The 16,486-nt window shown below is 35.5% G+C and overlaps 1 protein-coding gene across 3 annotated transcripts; it reads left to right on the top strand.

The window, feature by feature from the left end:
* The first annotated feature begins 1,739 nt into the window (after nt 1-1,739).
* Nucleotides 1,740-12,641, top strand: LOC117101958 (formimidoyltransferase-cyclodeaminase-like). Of its 3 annotated transcripts, none has more exons than XM_033242094.1 (13): nt 1,740-1,910; nt 3,523-3,706; nt 4,310-4,438; nt 5,409-5,497; nt 6,066-6,245; nt 6,636-6,773; nt 7,184-7,315; nt 7,730-7,791; nt 8,561-8,690; nt 9,180-9,341; nt 10,033-10,076; nt 10,575-10,713; nt 11,148-12,641. In XM_033242094.1, the coding sequence occupies exons 1-13, from the start codon at nt 1,857-1,859 to the stop codon at nt 11,334-11,336; spliced, it is 1,632 nt and encodes a 543-aa protein (XP_033097985.1). In that variant the 5' UTR covers nt 1,740-1,856; the 3' UTR covers nt 11,337-12,641. The 3 variants fall into 3 exon arrangements, with proteins under 3 accessions (XP_033097985.1, XP_033097994.1, XP_033098002.1); XM_033242103.1 differs by lacking the exon at nt 1,740-1,910 and adding an exon at nt 2,002-2,128; XM_033242111.1 differs by lacking the exon at nt 1,740-1,910 and adding an exon at nt 2,136-2,246.
* The last annotated feature ends 3,845 nt before the right edge of the window (nt 12,642-16,486 follow it).

The following is a 16,486-nucleotide window of genomic DNA, read 5'->3' on the forward strand; positions in this document are numbered from 1 at the left end:
AGATGGCTGCATAGGCCTTAGGTTTTTAATTTACCTTCGCGAGCTCAACAAAATTGGCATCAGGGTTCATGTGGGCTCACCAAATTAATAATAGCATGGGCTTTTTTTACACCACCTATGCAATCCATGATTCAATAACATCCATTTAATAGCCAGTGCCTTAAAGATGTTATCCTCTGAAAATGACAATAAAGAATAATTTTGAAATTAACTTGCTTATTTTGCAGTAACATACAAATTATAAACTTGAGCATAGAAATTATTGAAGAATACCCTGATTTTTAATCTGCATAAGCCTAATTCGGCCCAAAACCAAATATTCCCAAACCAATTTGGCCCAAACCAACACGGACCAATACCAACTCAGCCCCAGCCGACACTTCAGCCCAAAACCAACTCGGCCCTAAACCAACTCGGACTAACATGAACTCGGCCCAGACGACAACGCTACATATACTATCTGTAGTTGACTTTTATTGTCAGTTTTTGTTTTTTGTTTTGCTTTATATTCATTACAAATATGCATTATTCTGGGGTTGATTTGGATTTGGTGGGGGAACGGCCTCCCCCCCCCCACTTTTGGGAGGTAGGTAAAAAAAAGAAAAAAAGAAAGAAAAAGAAAAATAAGATAGCCCAGAATGCCTCAAATGTTATTTTCGGGCGTCCAGAACAAACATTTCGAGGGGAAATTCCCCCAGACCCCCTAGGATGTGTTGTCTCGTCGGTCCAACTTTTGCCCCCCCCCCCCCCCCCACTTTTGGACATTTTTGTGGATCCGCCCCTGTTTTTTTTTAAAGGTATTTTAAGATTCTTCTTAAAAATAATTAATGGGACTAGTAATAATTCAGATAATATAAAGAATAAGAATAGTAATAGGCCTAATGAAAAATAATATTAGGCCTATATATGATATTAATTATAATACTAAAATAATAACAATAAATGTAATAATATAATAATTATAAAATATATAATTCAGATATTATAAATATAAATACAGTAATAAGAATAGTTATACTAAAAAATAATATTAGACCTATAAATAATATTAATAATTATAATAATACTAAAATAATAATAATAGTTGTCATTTGGGTAATGGGTAATCACGATTGCTATATCATCTGGGTAATTTCGTATCATTTGGGTAGTTGTCTTCTGGGCCGAGCTGGTTTTGGGCTGAATTGGTTTAGGCCGACGGTTTTGGACCGAAGTGTCGTTTGGGGCCGTGAAAAAATAAAAGAAATCACAAAAAAATCACATCTAACAGCAGTGATTAGTAATAATAGCAAATTGTAGTAATAATAATAATAATAATAATAATAATATTAATAATACAGTAATTATTATTATTACAGTAATAAAAACACTTGGAAGTGTTTCTATAATTTTTTGCTGTAAAATTTTGAGTAAACATTTTATAAATACATTTATTTCTATGTTCAAGTTTATAAATAGTAATGTTACTTCAAAAACAAAACAAAAAAAGTTAATTTAATTTAAAAAAAAAAATTTTCATGGAAAATTCTATTAAACCATAGAGGAATTTTTTCATGAACAAGTTATATTTTTGTAAACCCCCTTTGATTTTTGTAACATTGTAGAAGCAGGGAGGTATGTCTTAGGTGTATACCTCCCTGGTAGGCGTTCTTTATTATTAAATGTATTATTGTTACCATGATCACATTACAACAAAATGGTCTGGTTGTGTGTCTGTTATTTAACCTCAACATGAATTTATCGATTTAAGTCTGGATTGGGTTGGTTAGGCTGTTCATTCATGCGCGAAGCATCTCTGTAGGTTTTGTTTATCTCTGTGGTGTATTTTATACAAGTCTTGTATTTATTAATAAATTATGGCTAAAGTTGTAGAATGTGTGCCAAATTTCTCGGAAGGACAAAACAAGGAGGTAAAGATATTTTAACTTGAGTGCTTTATACTTAAGATCAGGCCTGGTAACCCTGGATCTAATCATGCAGGCTAGGCTTGTACGAGAATAACCAGCCAGGAGATGCTAGGGCAATGCAGTTGAATATGATTTGCAGACGACGACGTCAGTAGGCCTAAACACATGGAATCGCCTACTGTTGTTTACATCATGACCAGCACTAGATGACTACCACACAGGTGGCGTGAGATGTGTTTTATGTTTTAAATTGTACTGTAGTTCTCAATCTTTGTAAAAATCAACATGATGAGCTGGTAGGAAGACAACAACAATATCAATAGGCCTGTCTGTGGCTGTGTGAGTAGTGTATGCATGTTTTGGGGTATTTCGTCTGTGGGGTGTCCACCTATCGATTGGTTGGAGCATTCCTACCAACTCTATAACCAGGGCATTCCTTCCCACTGGCCTTCTTGGTATCCCCACCCACTGGCCAGGGCATCTCCATACATGCCAACATTTTGGTATATTAAAAAACAGGTCCTTGGTCTGTTAGGGTTCCCCCATTACATGAGGGTCCATGGGGTACCCCTTTAAACTTTAGCTATAATGGCTACGTTCAGACTTGGAGATAAGCCAGGCTTGGGTTAAGCCCGGCTCAACGCAAAGCCCGGCTTAACTTTGGCAGGCGTTCAGACTAGCGGGATTTCCAATTTTCATAATAATGAACTGTAACTATTTTCCAGTGGAGGGTTCACCCTCCAATTCAAAAAGGTTTTGGAGGAAAAAAGGAAAATTGTAATCAAATTCAATCTGAGAGTGCCATTTCCATCCATCTATGGATGCCGTAATCATAAAATTTCTTACCTCAGCCCCAACCATGGTGGGGCTTAGGTGGATGGATCCTCTATCTGTGAAAAACTCTCAGTTGGGCCCCTCTATTACCAATTCCTGTATCCGCCACTGGTTTCTAAAAAGGGAGATCAATAGTAAACAATAATCGCTGTAATACTATGTCAAATAGTCAATTTTAAAAACATAGCATCACATTTTTTGTGTGCAATTTACTATGACATTTAATATACAATGGGTCGCGGCTTGTCTGGGAAATCGCAAATTGGGTCTCATAGAAAAATGCTTTGGAAGCGGAGTTGTAGTTTTGCCGAGCAAAATATTGAAAGATTTTAACCTAATAATGTTGGTTTTTTTCGTAGTATTTTATTGCAGAAAAAACAATACAATTACGATTTAGTATGCGTAGGTGCAATTTTCTTTATAAACCTGGAGAGTGTGTGAGAAAACGTAAAAAAAAAATTGGACGGGAGTCAGGTCACCAAACCGGGAGTGTTGGCATGTATGCATCCCCAGCTAGTGGCCCCCAACTGCTTGCCTGCGAGAGTACTCGAGGCCAACCCGATTACTGGGAAACTCGCGTGAGTTCTGGCAGACTTGGGACCCCTGCAGTATTGGCAGTTGGGAAATCCCAGCCCCATTGTTTTACCTTTATTGACTGGTTTGTTTCTCTCCAAAAATAATCAGAATAAATTAAAGTAAAATGTTAAAATAAATTTGCAATTCAATGGAAAGGCAGAAACAGATTGGAAGGTTAGTAATTTATACCTCATTTAATTTTTAGGTTGTTGAGGCCCTGGCAAATGCAGTTATGCAGACTGACGGTTGTCGTCTACTGGATGTTGACCCAGGCCCGTCAACGAACCGCACAGTGTTTACTTTTGTTGGTTCACCTGATGATGTTGTTGAAGGGGCACTTAACATGTCTAGGGTTGCATTCTCGCTGATAGACATGACCCGGCATAAAGGTAGCTTTTCAATTTTTCTTTATTTACATATCAGTTACAATGGATCTTTTATAAAGTGCAGGTTTAAACCAGGATTCCTTAAGAAGTGGGGCATACATAGATGACTTGGTTGTCCACGAGGCAAGAGCTTATAAACACATTTGTGTCCCATGCTCCCATTAACACTGCTTTTCCAATAATAATCTATAATTTTAGTGTCTCTACACAATCTCATTATCACACATATTCATTGAATTTTTAAAGTGTGGAAATCAAATACACATTTATTTTAAATTAATTTCATATTAAAATTAATGGAAATCTTAACCTTAAACTCTATTCAATATACATAGGCAGTTTTACAGATGGAGGGTCTAAGAGGGTAGGACAATTTATGTCTATGGCATTTCTAGATGGCAGGAATTTCACACTTTAATTTTTATATATTGTTATTTTTTTTATTATTTAATACAAAAATTTAGGATGTGGTAGGTGTGGGGTGCCGGGCCAGCTAGGCTCCCCTTGAATACATCTATGAGAAAGCACATTTTTACTTTTCATATTTATTTTCAAAATACAGTAGTTAACATATGATATAATATCATTGTTTTTAAATTTTTTAAGGAGAGCATCCTAGGATGGGTGCATTGGATGTGTGTCCATTTGTGCCTGTAGCAAACGTTACAATGGAAGAATGTAGTGAGTGTGCTAACAAGTTTGGTAGCCGCTTGGCAGAGGAGCTGAACGTACCAGGTAGGTTGATTAACATTTATGATTGTCTTGAACCAACCAGATTACAATTTCATGGAACTCATCAGCAAATTCTTAAAAAACAATATCGTATGGCACATTAAACGTAGACAGACATAGGCTTAGACATATAAAATTGTCACATAAAAATTTGGTTCCTTGTTAGAGTAACATAAAAAAATAGAATACATCTAAAAAAAAAAACCAAAGTCAAAAAAATACAATATGTATGAACATTAAAATTTAAAAAAAAATTAATTTAAATTTATTATTTATTTATTGCAATTTATGTCATTTTAAAAAAGATTAAGATTTGAATTATTTATTTATAAATTAATTTTTATTGCAGTTAATGTCATCACTAAAGTATAAAAATATAAAATTAATAGTATCAAATAGCATTTTGAAAAAAATGTAATATTTTATAATTGATGTACTGTACAGTAAAAAAATAAACTACATACATGGCACCAGTAGTGTAGGCTGAGGATTAATTGAAGGGGTGTTAGCTTGGAAACGAGCCAATGCACTGACATTTACTGCAGCATGGGACTGTTAAACACCAAATAAAAGAAAAGTTTGTCACAAAAATGGGAGGACCTAAATAAGTACTGGTGTCAGTTGTTGTGAATACTATATTTTTTCATAAATGTTTAGTAACCCTACAATATTGTAGTGGCCTTAGTTTGGGTCATGGCCAATAGTTTGAATACCAGACCTCTAAGCCAATGGGTTACTATACCATGAGAATCAAATGATGCAGAACCCCAAGTTTGCTTTTACTTGTACTTTTGTAGGCTAATCTGGCTTAATGTAGAGTAAAGCTCAGGGTCAATAATATTGTAAGGTTCTTATTCAATTGAACAATAGCTGGAAATAAATCATTTATGGTGGTTTGGAAATCTTTAAAAATGCTCTTATATTGTTTATTATTACTGTATTTGGAATATTATATTTTCATTTGTAATTTTAGTTTATCTGTACGGCCACGCTGCAGTCAATGATGCTCGATTCAAGTTACCCGACATCCGTACTGGTGAATATGAGGCATTGCCAGAAAAGGTACAGTGTGTAAACTCTCAGTATAGACATTTTCTAATGTCTGGACATCTTAATGTGATGGTCCTCAAACTATGCTCAAAACATTTTGAGAAGGCCACAAAGTCGGCCAAGAGAAAAAAAGATATTGAAAATTCATTGATATAGTGAACAATTTTGTCATTAATAGAACAGGTAATGATGTAAATTATTATATATCATAAGAACATGGAGGTAATTTTCATGATCAGAACTTCATGCCAAGTTTCGGTCTGGCATGGCTGGACCGAGGTTTGGTGCCTAGAATCTCAAGTAAGTTGTAAAGTAAAAAGTTGGCGGAACTCTTAAAGTTACCAGTCAAGACTCCCAGCACACCCATCCAACAAATATAAATACTACAGAAGGAAAAAAATCACACCAATAGCTATTGGTGGTTGTGATTTGCTATGGTAGTGTTCCTTTAAATGTGCCCTTTTTTTATTTTGATTTTGTTCTTATTTTAAGACATGAAATATCTTTGGTGATATAATGCCATATTTATATGGGAGTTTTATTCATGGTAAGAGGTCAATCATGTAGTTTTCTCCCTCAGCTTCAGCAGGACAAATGGAAGCCTGACTATGGACCAGCCGCATTTGTACCATCCTGGGGCGCTACGGCAACAGGGTCCCGTACATTTCTGATAGCGTTCAATGTGAATATCTTAGGAACAAAGGAACAGGCTCACAGAATTGCTCTTAATCTGCGAACACAAGGACGAGGCAAAGACCAGGTAAGATCAGATACACAGTGTTTTCATATATTTTTCAAATAAATTTTTCAGCTGAGGTTAGTATGCACAGTTTTTTTAGATACATTTAAATCAGAGATAAATTGAGCAAAACTATTAACTTACCCTTCCTTTCTTATACTAAGTTTGGGGACATAATGTTGATGAAAATGTTATTTGAAAACTCTTGTTTTCTTTAACCAATTTCTGGCTTTATACAAGTATCCAGGAATGTTATAAATAATGCAATTATTTCAAATTTTAATTTATTGAATATAAGGTGTCACTAGAAGAATTTGCTTAATCAAAGAGGTTACTAGTAATACAACAATTCATTCAATAGTAATGATAATGGAAATATCATGTGCAAGCCTCTTCTGTTTTATCTTGAAGCCTGGAAGACTGCAACAGGTGCAGGGAATCGGATGGTGGTTGGAGGAGGCTAACATGGCACAAGTTTCCTTCAATCTAACTGACCCAGATGTAACTTCAATGCATGTTGCGTATGAAGAGTGTCTTAAAGATGCTAAGGTAAACCTCAACCCTGCATACCTTCTTCACTAGGATGTAATTGGCCATTTAAGGTTTGACTGCTAGTTCACCCAGGTCACTTTTTTTAGGGTTTTCAATATTTGAAAACTCAAAATATGCATTTATGACAGACCTAAGTCAGAGGTCGTGGCATTTGATTGGGACCCTTGTAATTGAGAGAGCAACATGTAACTGTGTCATGTAACTAGTGACGTCATTACGTCCTACCGTGTTGTGTATCTAGTAACGACATTACGTCCTACCGCGTCGTGAAACTAGTGACGTCATTACGAATGTTCTCTATTATATTGTGGTGTACTGCCCAATCCGCCACCTAAAGAACCCCGCAATCCAATCCAGTCCAAGCCAATCCAAGTAATGTTTGATCCAGTTTGTTCTTGGTATTTCAGGAGGTGAACGTTGGAGTTTGTGGATCCCAGGTCGTTGGCATTATTCCCCTGAAGGCCATTCTGTCCGCCGCTGAGTATTACATTCAGAGGGACAACCTGTTCATCTTGGAGGAGAGCCAGAAAGTTAGATTGGTAAAAATATATCCCAGCAGTTATTTTTACATATAATAATGTGATACATGGCTTTTATATTAGTATTTGATATTTATACCTATTATAATAATCTTTACCACTCATTTAAACTAACATAATCTCCTTATAATGTGAGTCATAGGGGTAAAAGGAATAATAACAAAATTCAACAACAATGATAATGACATGATAATGACAATGATAGTGACAGACAGTGATAAGGATATCTCGTTGTCTTTCTTCTTTAAACTAAGGGTTGACTTGATGATGATGATGAAAAAGATGATTTGAATGGTAATGGTTATAATTGAAATTATCAGTTATCATATTTTGACCATCTTCATGTAGATTGTAAAGTTTTGTATAGCAACAAAAACCAATACTTGCATCTGTGTTGTAAACTGTTGATTTCAGGCAATAAACCGACTTGGCCTCAGCTCTGTTTCACAATTTAACCCAAAAGATCGAATAATTGAGTAAGCCATTACAGTATTATCATTTCCTTTTTTGTCTTAAGAAAAAAAATATCATTCATCTCAATTGTAGACTTAAATTTTTAATAGGGTCGCCATACATGAGTAAAAACAGTTTGGCTTTTGGAAAAAAGTACTGTAATATTATATGAAAGTAAAATAGTAAAAACTAAATTGATGCATGCCATCCCAAACCAACATCTGTAGTAAAAAATATGATATATCTATATTCTCCACAATATAAGCCCAAATTATGTGTAAAAAGGTATTATGGCTTCTAAGTATACAGTTCTGTCACATTCTACTATCTAATTACTCAGTTTAACATATTGCTGTTTTGGAATGGCATGCCTCAAATTTTTACTGCACTCTAAACAACCATGAGGGCAGCACATCTGTTAGCATTGCTTTAGAATGGCACTCCATTGATCGTACTTGTACTGTTTCAGCTTCAGTCCATATTTTCATTACTGTATTCACTTAATACTAATTAAAGTAATATATTAATGTTTACAGTTAGGAAAATCTAAATCATCAAGAGAATGCAATATAATAATATTGAACCTATTAACTATGCCATAATGTCTGTCATTTCTTTCAATAATATATAAGTTTTAATCTATAAGTACCATTCTAACCTAATCTAATTTGTATTTATAAGCATAATCCAATAGTATTTGAACACTTTTTTACTATCCAATATTTTCTATTACACCGGTGTTGCCAATATTACTTTAGAAGACTTATAGGATTATTTTGATTTATAATTCAGGTATATGATAGAAGATGAGAGTGAAGCAAACACATTAACATCGTTAAGTCTCAGGTCGTTCATCCGTAACATCGGAGCACGTACACCAACACCAGGTGGAGGATCAGCATCGGCAGCTATTGGAGCAATGGTAATCTTTAGATCTTCTTGTACTGTTACATCTGTATTTCTACGTACGCTTATTCAAAGTCTACGGACACAATGCAGAACAGAAGTACTAAAAAAAAACGTCAGGAAAACGCATCATCAAATGTTATCAGGCCATTGAATATCAATCCATATTTCAGAGTAATTGAGGGAAAAATAATGACTTTTACCATACTTTTTCTCTATTAGCTGTTCATGACAATAGCATACCACTTTAACCCTTTAGTTTCTTTTAATTAACCTTGTTTCTTTATACAAATGTCCTATAAAAGTGGCTCACTAGCTTCTTTCTGGGAGATGTTTAGGATGGTTAATTTGTGCTTTAGACAACAATATCAAGAAAATGCTACCACAATAACTGTAGTTGGATTCAACATTCTTGTTGATGTGTATTTGTATTGCTAATCTATGCTGTAATAATTGGGAAGGAAGTGATAACTGATTAATGATTTTTTTCTTGGTACTACTTTAGGGGGCAGCATTGTGTACGATGGTTGGCTGGATGACATATGGAAATAAAAAATTCATGGCTTTGGATGGCACAATGAGGAAGTTGATTCCTCCTCTGTATGAAGCCATGAATGCCCTCATTCCACTGGTAGATGCAGATGCTGATGCTTTTAATGCATTTATGGTATGGATTTATAAGAAAGTATAAAACATACTCCAAGTATTGAAATATACACCATCGTGTTGGGATTCAATATTTCAACATTAATTATGTCATCATCAGGAATGGTGGATTTATCATTAACATGTTTATTTATTCTTCTTCATCTATCGGCAAGTGACTAGCTACAATACAGGATGGAACTGTTTGCTGTTTAAACTGTCTCTTAGTGGGCCTTAGAGAGTGGAGTTTTTAGTTATAAGACAAAAAATCTTTTTGTTACAGGTTTTGAACCCAGGATCACTAGGATTGGAAAGCAAGCTTTTTAACCACCATTATTATTTCATCTATATTTACATTTCCTTCATTATCATCATCATCTTGAACAACATCATCATCAGCAACATCAACATAATCTTTATCACCACCACCATCATCCTCATCATCATTCACTGTATAAGCATCATGTCATCATCAGGTTTGTGATCAAAGGGCTGATCAAGGATTTTAGAGGGATTTGAGTTACTATTTTGCAATTTATTTTAATAGTGACATTTACAAAATGAAGGAGGCAAAGCCTCTGGCCCTAAATCTACCACTGTCATCAGTACCTTATTTGTCATTACAAAATCATACTAACTGATGTAAAATGATGGTATCTTAATCTTCTAAAATATTTAAAAAAAAAAAAAAAACTGTTGTCATTTTTTTTCAGAGTGCCATGAAACTACCAAAAACATCTGATGAAGATAAAGAAAAGTGAGTATGTTTTTGTACATTTATAAAACAGGTCAAAATAATTTCCATCATTTTCTGTGTATACAGAAAAAGATTTTGAAGTAGTATACGTTGATATTTAAAAATTAAGGATGTTGTAGTACTATATTTTCCAGAACAAATATTTAGATAATATTTTATATTCTTGATAAGAAGTTTAATGTGAGCTGGAGCGGATGCAGGATTTGGCGGTAGGGGGCTCGTGGGAGTTCACACCACCTCAGTCTTGCCATGGTTGGGGCTGAGGCGAGAAAAGTTTGAGAATATTGACCTCTAAGTTCCCAAAAATTGGACTCTCATACCCTAAATATCTTAACAGTCAAGTACTACAGTATGTTGATATCAACAATTCAATTATTTTTTTAATAGGCATACAATTTAGGGGGGAGGAGGTGTGTGATTGCACCGTCTGCATCTGCCCCAGATGAGGATTCTCTTCGGCAGTATATAGCTTTATTCATTTTTTTTTTCTTATACTAGACGTGATATAGCACTCCTCTCCACAACTAAGGCATCCATAGCTGTACCAATGCATACTGCAATCACAGCTAACAAGTGTTGGGAGCCCATGAAGGAGCTAGCCGTCCATGGCAATGTCCAGTGTATCTCAGATTTACAGGTGAATTTTATCTCAGTTTTTGTGTGTACAGCCTCATTTGGGGCTGTAGACACTTCGCTATCGTATCACTTGTAAGTTGTAAAAGTAAATCCTGTTGGAGGAATGATGGGAAGAGTCATAAGCTGATAAAAAAGAACAGTCTTCCAACCAAAACTTACGAAATATGATGCCCATGCCTAGATAAGACCTGTCCTAGAAAGAACTAAAAAGTCATCTCTGTTAATTGTACACTTACTGTTTAGAAGTGAATTGCCAACCCAGAAATTGTGGATGGGTTATGACTTAAAAGTAGCCACAAAAAACCTATGTCAAGCTGTAGACACACTCTCCTGCTGGGAGGCTATTTCTAGTGAGTGTTGACTTCTGTTTATTTACAGACAAATAGATTTATAGCATACTTTTTTATGTTTTTTTTTAAATTTTCTTTTTTGCAGGTTGGGGCTCGAGCTTTGGAGACAGCCGTGTGGGGTGCCTATTACAACGTGATGATAAATCTACCAAATATGACAGATGACGCCTTCAAAACTAAAGCCAAAAGCGACATCGACGAGGCCTTAAAGCAAGCCCAAGACGGCGCTGCAGCAGTTCTAAAAATAATTGATGATCGTGTTAACAAAGGATAATGTGTCATTGTCACCTTGTAAACCTATCTGAATAGAATATATCAGAGAGTAATATTTTTAGGAATATGTGGGTGTGTGTTTGTGTGTGTGTTAGAATTGTACATGGAAAATTATTTTCAACATATATTTATGTTACTTTTGCGAAACACACATCACACTTTACCAACTTGACTGTGGTTACTTAAAAGTTGCCATGTGTAATAATGCACAAAACGTTTGTTGTTATGGGATAAATTGCACTTTTGTGAACTTCCTATTATAACTTTTTTTCTAAACTTTATCATCTTTTAGGATGATGTAAAATTGTTGAGTATGATTATCAAATTTAAGTTAACATGATATACTCAATTTGTATTGCTTTAGCACTAGGTACTAGTGGCCAAATAATTGCAATGATTTGTTTTGAGCTATTATATTGTTTAGTACTTATGTGTAATATTTGCTAGAAATACAGTACTTGAGCTTGCCCAGTTTTCCTTGTTTGTATATAGTACTTCAAATCAATAATAATTGAGGAACATCTAGAGACAAGAGTACTTGAGACAATAAAGTATTACTTTTATGGTAACAAAATCATATGCTCTTCATTTCAGAGATACATCTATTATTATTTCTGTATATGTGTACAGTACTAGCTAGAAATACAACTGTACTTCAGCCTTAGTCAAGCTTTCTCAAATTGCAATTACACATAGTGTTTTAATCCTCTTTAAATGTCTGTAAATTTTAAGCTGTTATTTTTCGAGCGATTTGATGCAAGTCATTCCATACAGTACAGTACATATCCAAGTGATGAGGTCAAGTGTTGTGACGAGTTCAAGTAATGTGATAAGTTCTAGGTCATGTCATGTGATTACGTCCTGTGATGAGATCATGTGTTGAGATGTTAGCCCATGGTAATCCTGTGATAAAACCATCATTGGCTGTTCATTTTAGAGATTCTTTATAGAACAATTATATAATTAATTATGAGTTTTAAATTATATTCTTTTACAATATTTGACTTAGATTTGTGATTTTAAAACAATTGTGTGCTTCATTCAGAACTTTTCTGAATGAAGGATTGTACTAATAAATAAATCAATAAATAAATGAAGGACATGAATTCTTAGACATTACACTTAAGGAAGTGACATTTTGGGAACATTAATCATTACTTTAAAATTGACTAAGAATCAGTGGATTTGCTAACAGTAGATATGTGCTAGAGTGTACCATTCTCACATGTTATATGAAATGATAGCTTGATAAAATTAGGCCTATATTGTTGATTGCATCTTCAAATAAAATCTGTGACGAATTTCAGACTGTCCTTTTAATTATTCGTTTACAAATTAGTTTGCCTTCTGTAGGTATGCAGCTATCCTGCACAAGCTGGGCGTCCATCCATGCTTGAATACATTGAATATGGGGGAATGAATGGGAAAGAGGGAAGCTCCAGTTGAGCGCTGCCTGCCAGAGGCGATCCAACGGGGAGGTGTCAAGCCGAAAAATAAAAAAGGGGAGAAAAATTTTAGTTAAAGAGGGGAAGGGAGTGCACCCATGAGTTCAGTGGCAATCTAGCAGTGGGGAGAGCTTGATTGTTTACCACTTATTTACACCAACCAGGGAGTTGTTATTAACAACTCCCTGCACCAACCATGGTGGGGCGGAGGTGGGCGTGGCGGCGTGAACTCCACATTATGCCTCCCCCCTCCCCCGTCAGAAAATCTCTGGATCCGCCCCTGGCCTACGGCCCTGGTGGGTTTCTGAGGAAGAGCTCTGGTATTCTAGCCTTTTATAAGTTGTATTTAATTGATTTTAAAGATAAGATTACCGTACTCACGCGAATAAGCGCTCCGTTTGAATAAGCACCCCTCTCGAATAACCACACCTCCTAACATGAAAATTTCCTTAAGCGCCCCGTTTGAATAAGCGCCCCTTTTAATTTGAATAAGATTTTCTTTTTAGCAAGTTAATAATCCAATTAATCCTGGGACTGTGGTTGTTGGCATGATTCGCACTGTAGAGTGGAAACACATTCTTCTTCGGTCAATATCATAATGAGGATATTTCTCTTGGACAGATGAGAGCTCCGATCCTTGGACAGACAGTATAATTCCAACTTTACTCTTTTTACATATTTGTCTATGCCTAGTCCTACTCCTCTTTTTCTTTTTCCGACCTTTAGCACATTCTCATCTGAGAAAGAAAGAATACAATGATCCTGCTAATTTCAATCGGCCGATGGCCAACAAGCTAACCACCCACCACCCACCACCACTACTATGCATCTGCTATTTTGCTGTTATGTAAATATTCACACATTCTTGTCATGAGCCATGTTCTCTGGATGACCATCTTTTCTAACCACCATTCGTAATGTCCTTATATGAAAGTGCCTCTTGAATTTAATAATTTCCCATAAGAACCTCTCGATTTTCATCTATTTCCATAAGCGCCCCCTCAATTTCCACTCTATTCTCATAAGCGCCCCGTTTGAATAAGCGCCCCTCAGAAAGTGCAGAAAATATTTTAAGCGCTACGCTTATTCGCGCGAGTACGGTATTTACAATTAAATTATTTTCACACTACTATTTCAGCATATTCATAGAAAGTGTCAATTTATCCCGTAATCTTGAATCACAAGCCCACTTATATTTTGTGCAGAATATAACATTCATACAAATAATAATTACCTTATTTATCTATTGATTAGCTCATGTTATCGAATGAGATTATTTGACAGTCATTCATAATCGTTGTTCTTTCCGCTCGCTTTCAAAAGTTAGGATTTAACTATAGAAAAATGGGGAATAGTGGGGACAATTGCTATGTGTTCCCCTGTCCTTCATCGATTGACGCCCATGGCCCCGCATGTGCGTGTGCAATATTATTAATATAGTATTTTTACTTCCATATTATAAATTATAAATGCTTATACATATATGAATGCGCTGCAATCTACAGCATTTGTTTGTCCAATATACAATAGAATACATTAGAAAATTGCTCTCTTAGAATGCTACAGATTCTAAGAGACAACATCAAGACAACACAAAAACATCATTACTGGAAAAGAACTATATATTAAATATAAATTACAATTATGGTCATTGGTATATATAAAATGTTAATAGGCATAAGACATAAAAAACCAGAAACTGCAAGCCGGAAATCTATTCAAAGAATATTATAAGAAAATTAATGGAACAGAAATCCAGAATAAAAAAAAAGCAATGTAACAAATACTCCGATCTGAGATTTCACTTACATAACTGTAAACCATTTTTGTTTTTAAAATGAAACATGTATATATGATAAATCATGTATGAATATATATATATATAATACTATTTCATAGCCGTCGGAAGCTTTTTGCAAGTGGTCCCGCCATTGTAAGAGCGGGATGGGGGAAGAGTCCACACCTCAGCCCCACAATGGTTGGGCTGAGTTTGAGGAAAAATTTGAGGAAATAGTATACCTCCAGATGGCAGAAAATGACACTCTTTAGTAAAATTCATCATCATCACCATTGTAGTCAAAATGAAGCGCCAACAAATTTTTCATGAACTTTTATCATCGATTCGGCAACCATAGAATCTTTAGTAGGCCTATGTGTGATGAGACATAGAACTTAAAAACATTGTTTTTGGTTGATTTACTTTACTTTAACACTTCAATAACATGTAAGTCCACACCCATCTTATCCCCACCATGGTTGGGGCTGAGGTGCGAAAATTGTGGAAAATAGTACCTCTCATGGCCGGAAATGTCACATTTATATAGTAACATTCGTCATCGTCACATCACCATTATAGTAAAAATGAAGCGCCAACAAATTTCTCATAATCTTTGTGTGTGTGTGTGTGTGTGCGTGTGTGTGGCATAGGCGTAGATCCCGGGTGGGGGATGGGGGATATATCCCCCCAATATTTGACAAGGGGGATGGTCCATTGTATCACCCCCCCCCCCAATATTTTGACTATGTATGGGATAAAATGGAGCTTTACACACTTCAAAAGACTGTCACAGAAATAATTTGCACTGTCTTATGCCCTTACAAAGATGAAAATTAGCATAATGTATTAATGTTGATACAAAATTATTTTATCTGGTACCAATCAAAGCTCTTTCTTTCCTTAGATGTTAGATGTGCTTGCAAAGAGAGCCATATTTCACACTGAAGGGTGTGTACGACATCAGTAATGTTATGTCAATTCCAAGAATGTTTAAGGTTATATCGGTTGATGAGGAATTTATTGATTAGGCCTATAGCAAATTGCATCAATTTATTTTGCAAAAACAAGGTTTCCAGCTTCAGAGGGGGCACATCCCCTGTTCGCACAAGGGCACACATTGGCGCCAACACCAGGCGCGTAACAGGGGTCTTGGGTCAGAGTGGGTTTATTTTCCCGGTTAGTAATTTACCATACCCACCCACCCACTCCCCATATAGAAAACAATACGACATAGGGCTTATCTTATTTATAATATAGGCCACACACGTGTGTTTGAAACTAAATATAAGCATTTTCATCATGGTTTTATTTATTACAAACATATTCTTTCACCATCAATACACATTGAGGTTTTTAGGTTAAAACGATCTATCTTAATTTTGTCTTCCTTGAGTTTGGGACTATTAGGTGTTTAAATAACTTAAAAGGATAAACCTAAAAAAAGCCCTAAAAAATGCGCGCGAAACGCGCAAAATATTTTTGTGTTTTTAATTCTAATTTCGTCGGAATTCATGAAAACTCCCTAAAATGTGCAATTTATAGAGAAAATTGGCCTACCGTAACAAGAAATGCGCGCAAAGAATTTGAGGCACTTTCAGAGGATGCATTTGTCAAGGGGTGGGTGAAAGATTTTCCAAAGATGGATATTTTCCCCTTGTCCCCGGTGTTTTTAATTCTCATTTCGTTGGAATTGATCAAAATTTCCTAAAATGTGCAATTTTTAGAGGAAATTGGCCCATGTTAGCAAGAAATGCGCGCCAAGCGCGCGAAATTTGAGGTTTTTAGGCACTTTCAGGGGATGAAAAGGGCATTTATAAAGGGGTGGGGAAGATTTTTCAAAGATAGATATTTTCCCCTTGTCCCCCAGTGGTTACGCCATCGGGCAGCATAGATCAAAGGAGTTATGACAGTTTTTGAAATGGAGAAGGG

The sequence above is a fragment of the Anneissia japonica genome, unplaced genomic scaffold (assembly GCF_011630105.1).
Source record: "Anneissia japonica isolate Jap-2015-1 unplaced genomic scaffold, ASM1163010v1 scaffold1005_len2656397_cov198, whole genome shotgun sequence".
NCBI classification, from domain to species: Eukaryota; Metazoa; Echinodermata; class Crinoidea; order Comatulida; family Comatulidae; genus Anneissia; species Anneissia japonica.

Bases quoted from the DNA above. Each gene is read 5' to 3' on its own strand.
- LOC117101958 (XM_033242094.1), top strand. From the start codon at position 1,857: ATGGCTAAAGTTGTAGAATGTGTGCCAAATTTCTCGGAAGGACAAAAC. The intron at 6,774-7,183 runs GTAAACCTCAAC...TTGGTATTTCAG, and splicing joins AGTGTCTTAAAGATGCTAAG to GAGGTGAACGTTGGAGTTTG. The intron at 7,316-7,729 runs GTAAAAATATAT...TGTTGATTTCAG, and splicing joins AGAGCCAGAAAGTTAGATTG to GCAATAAACCGACTTGGCCT.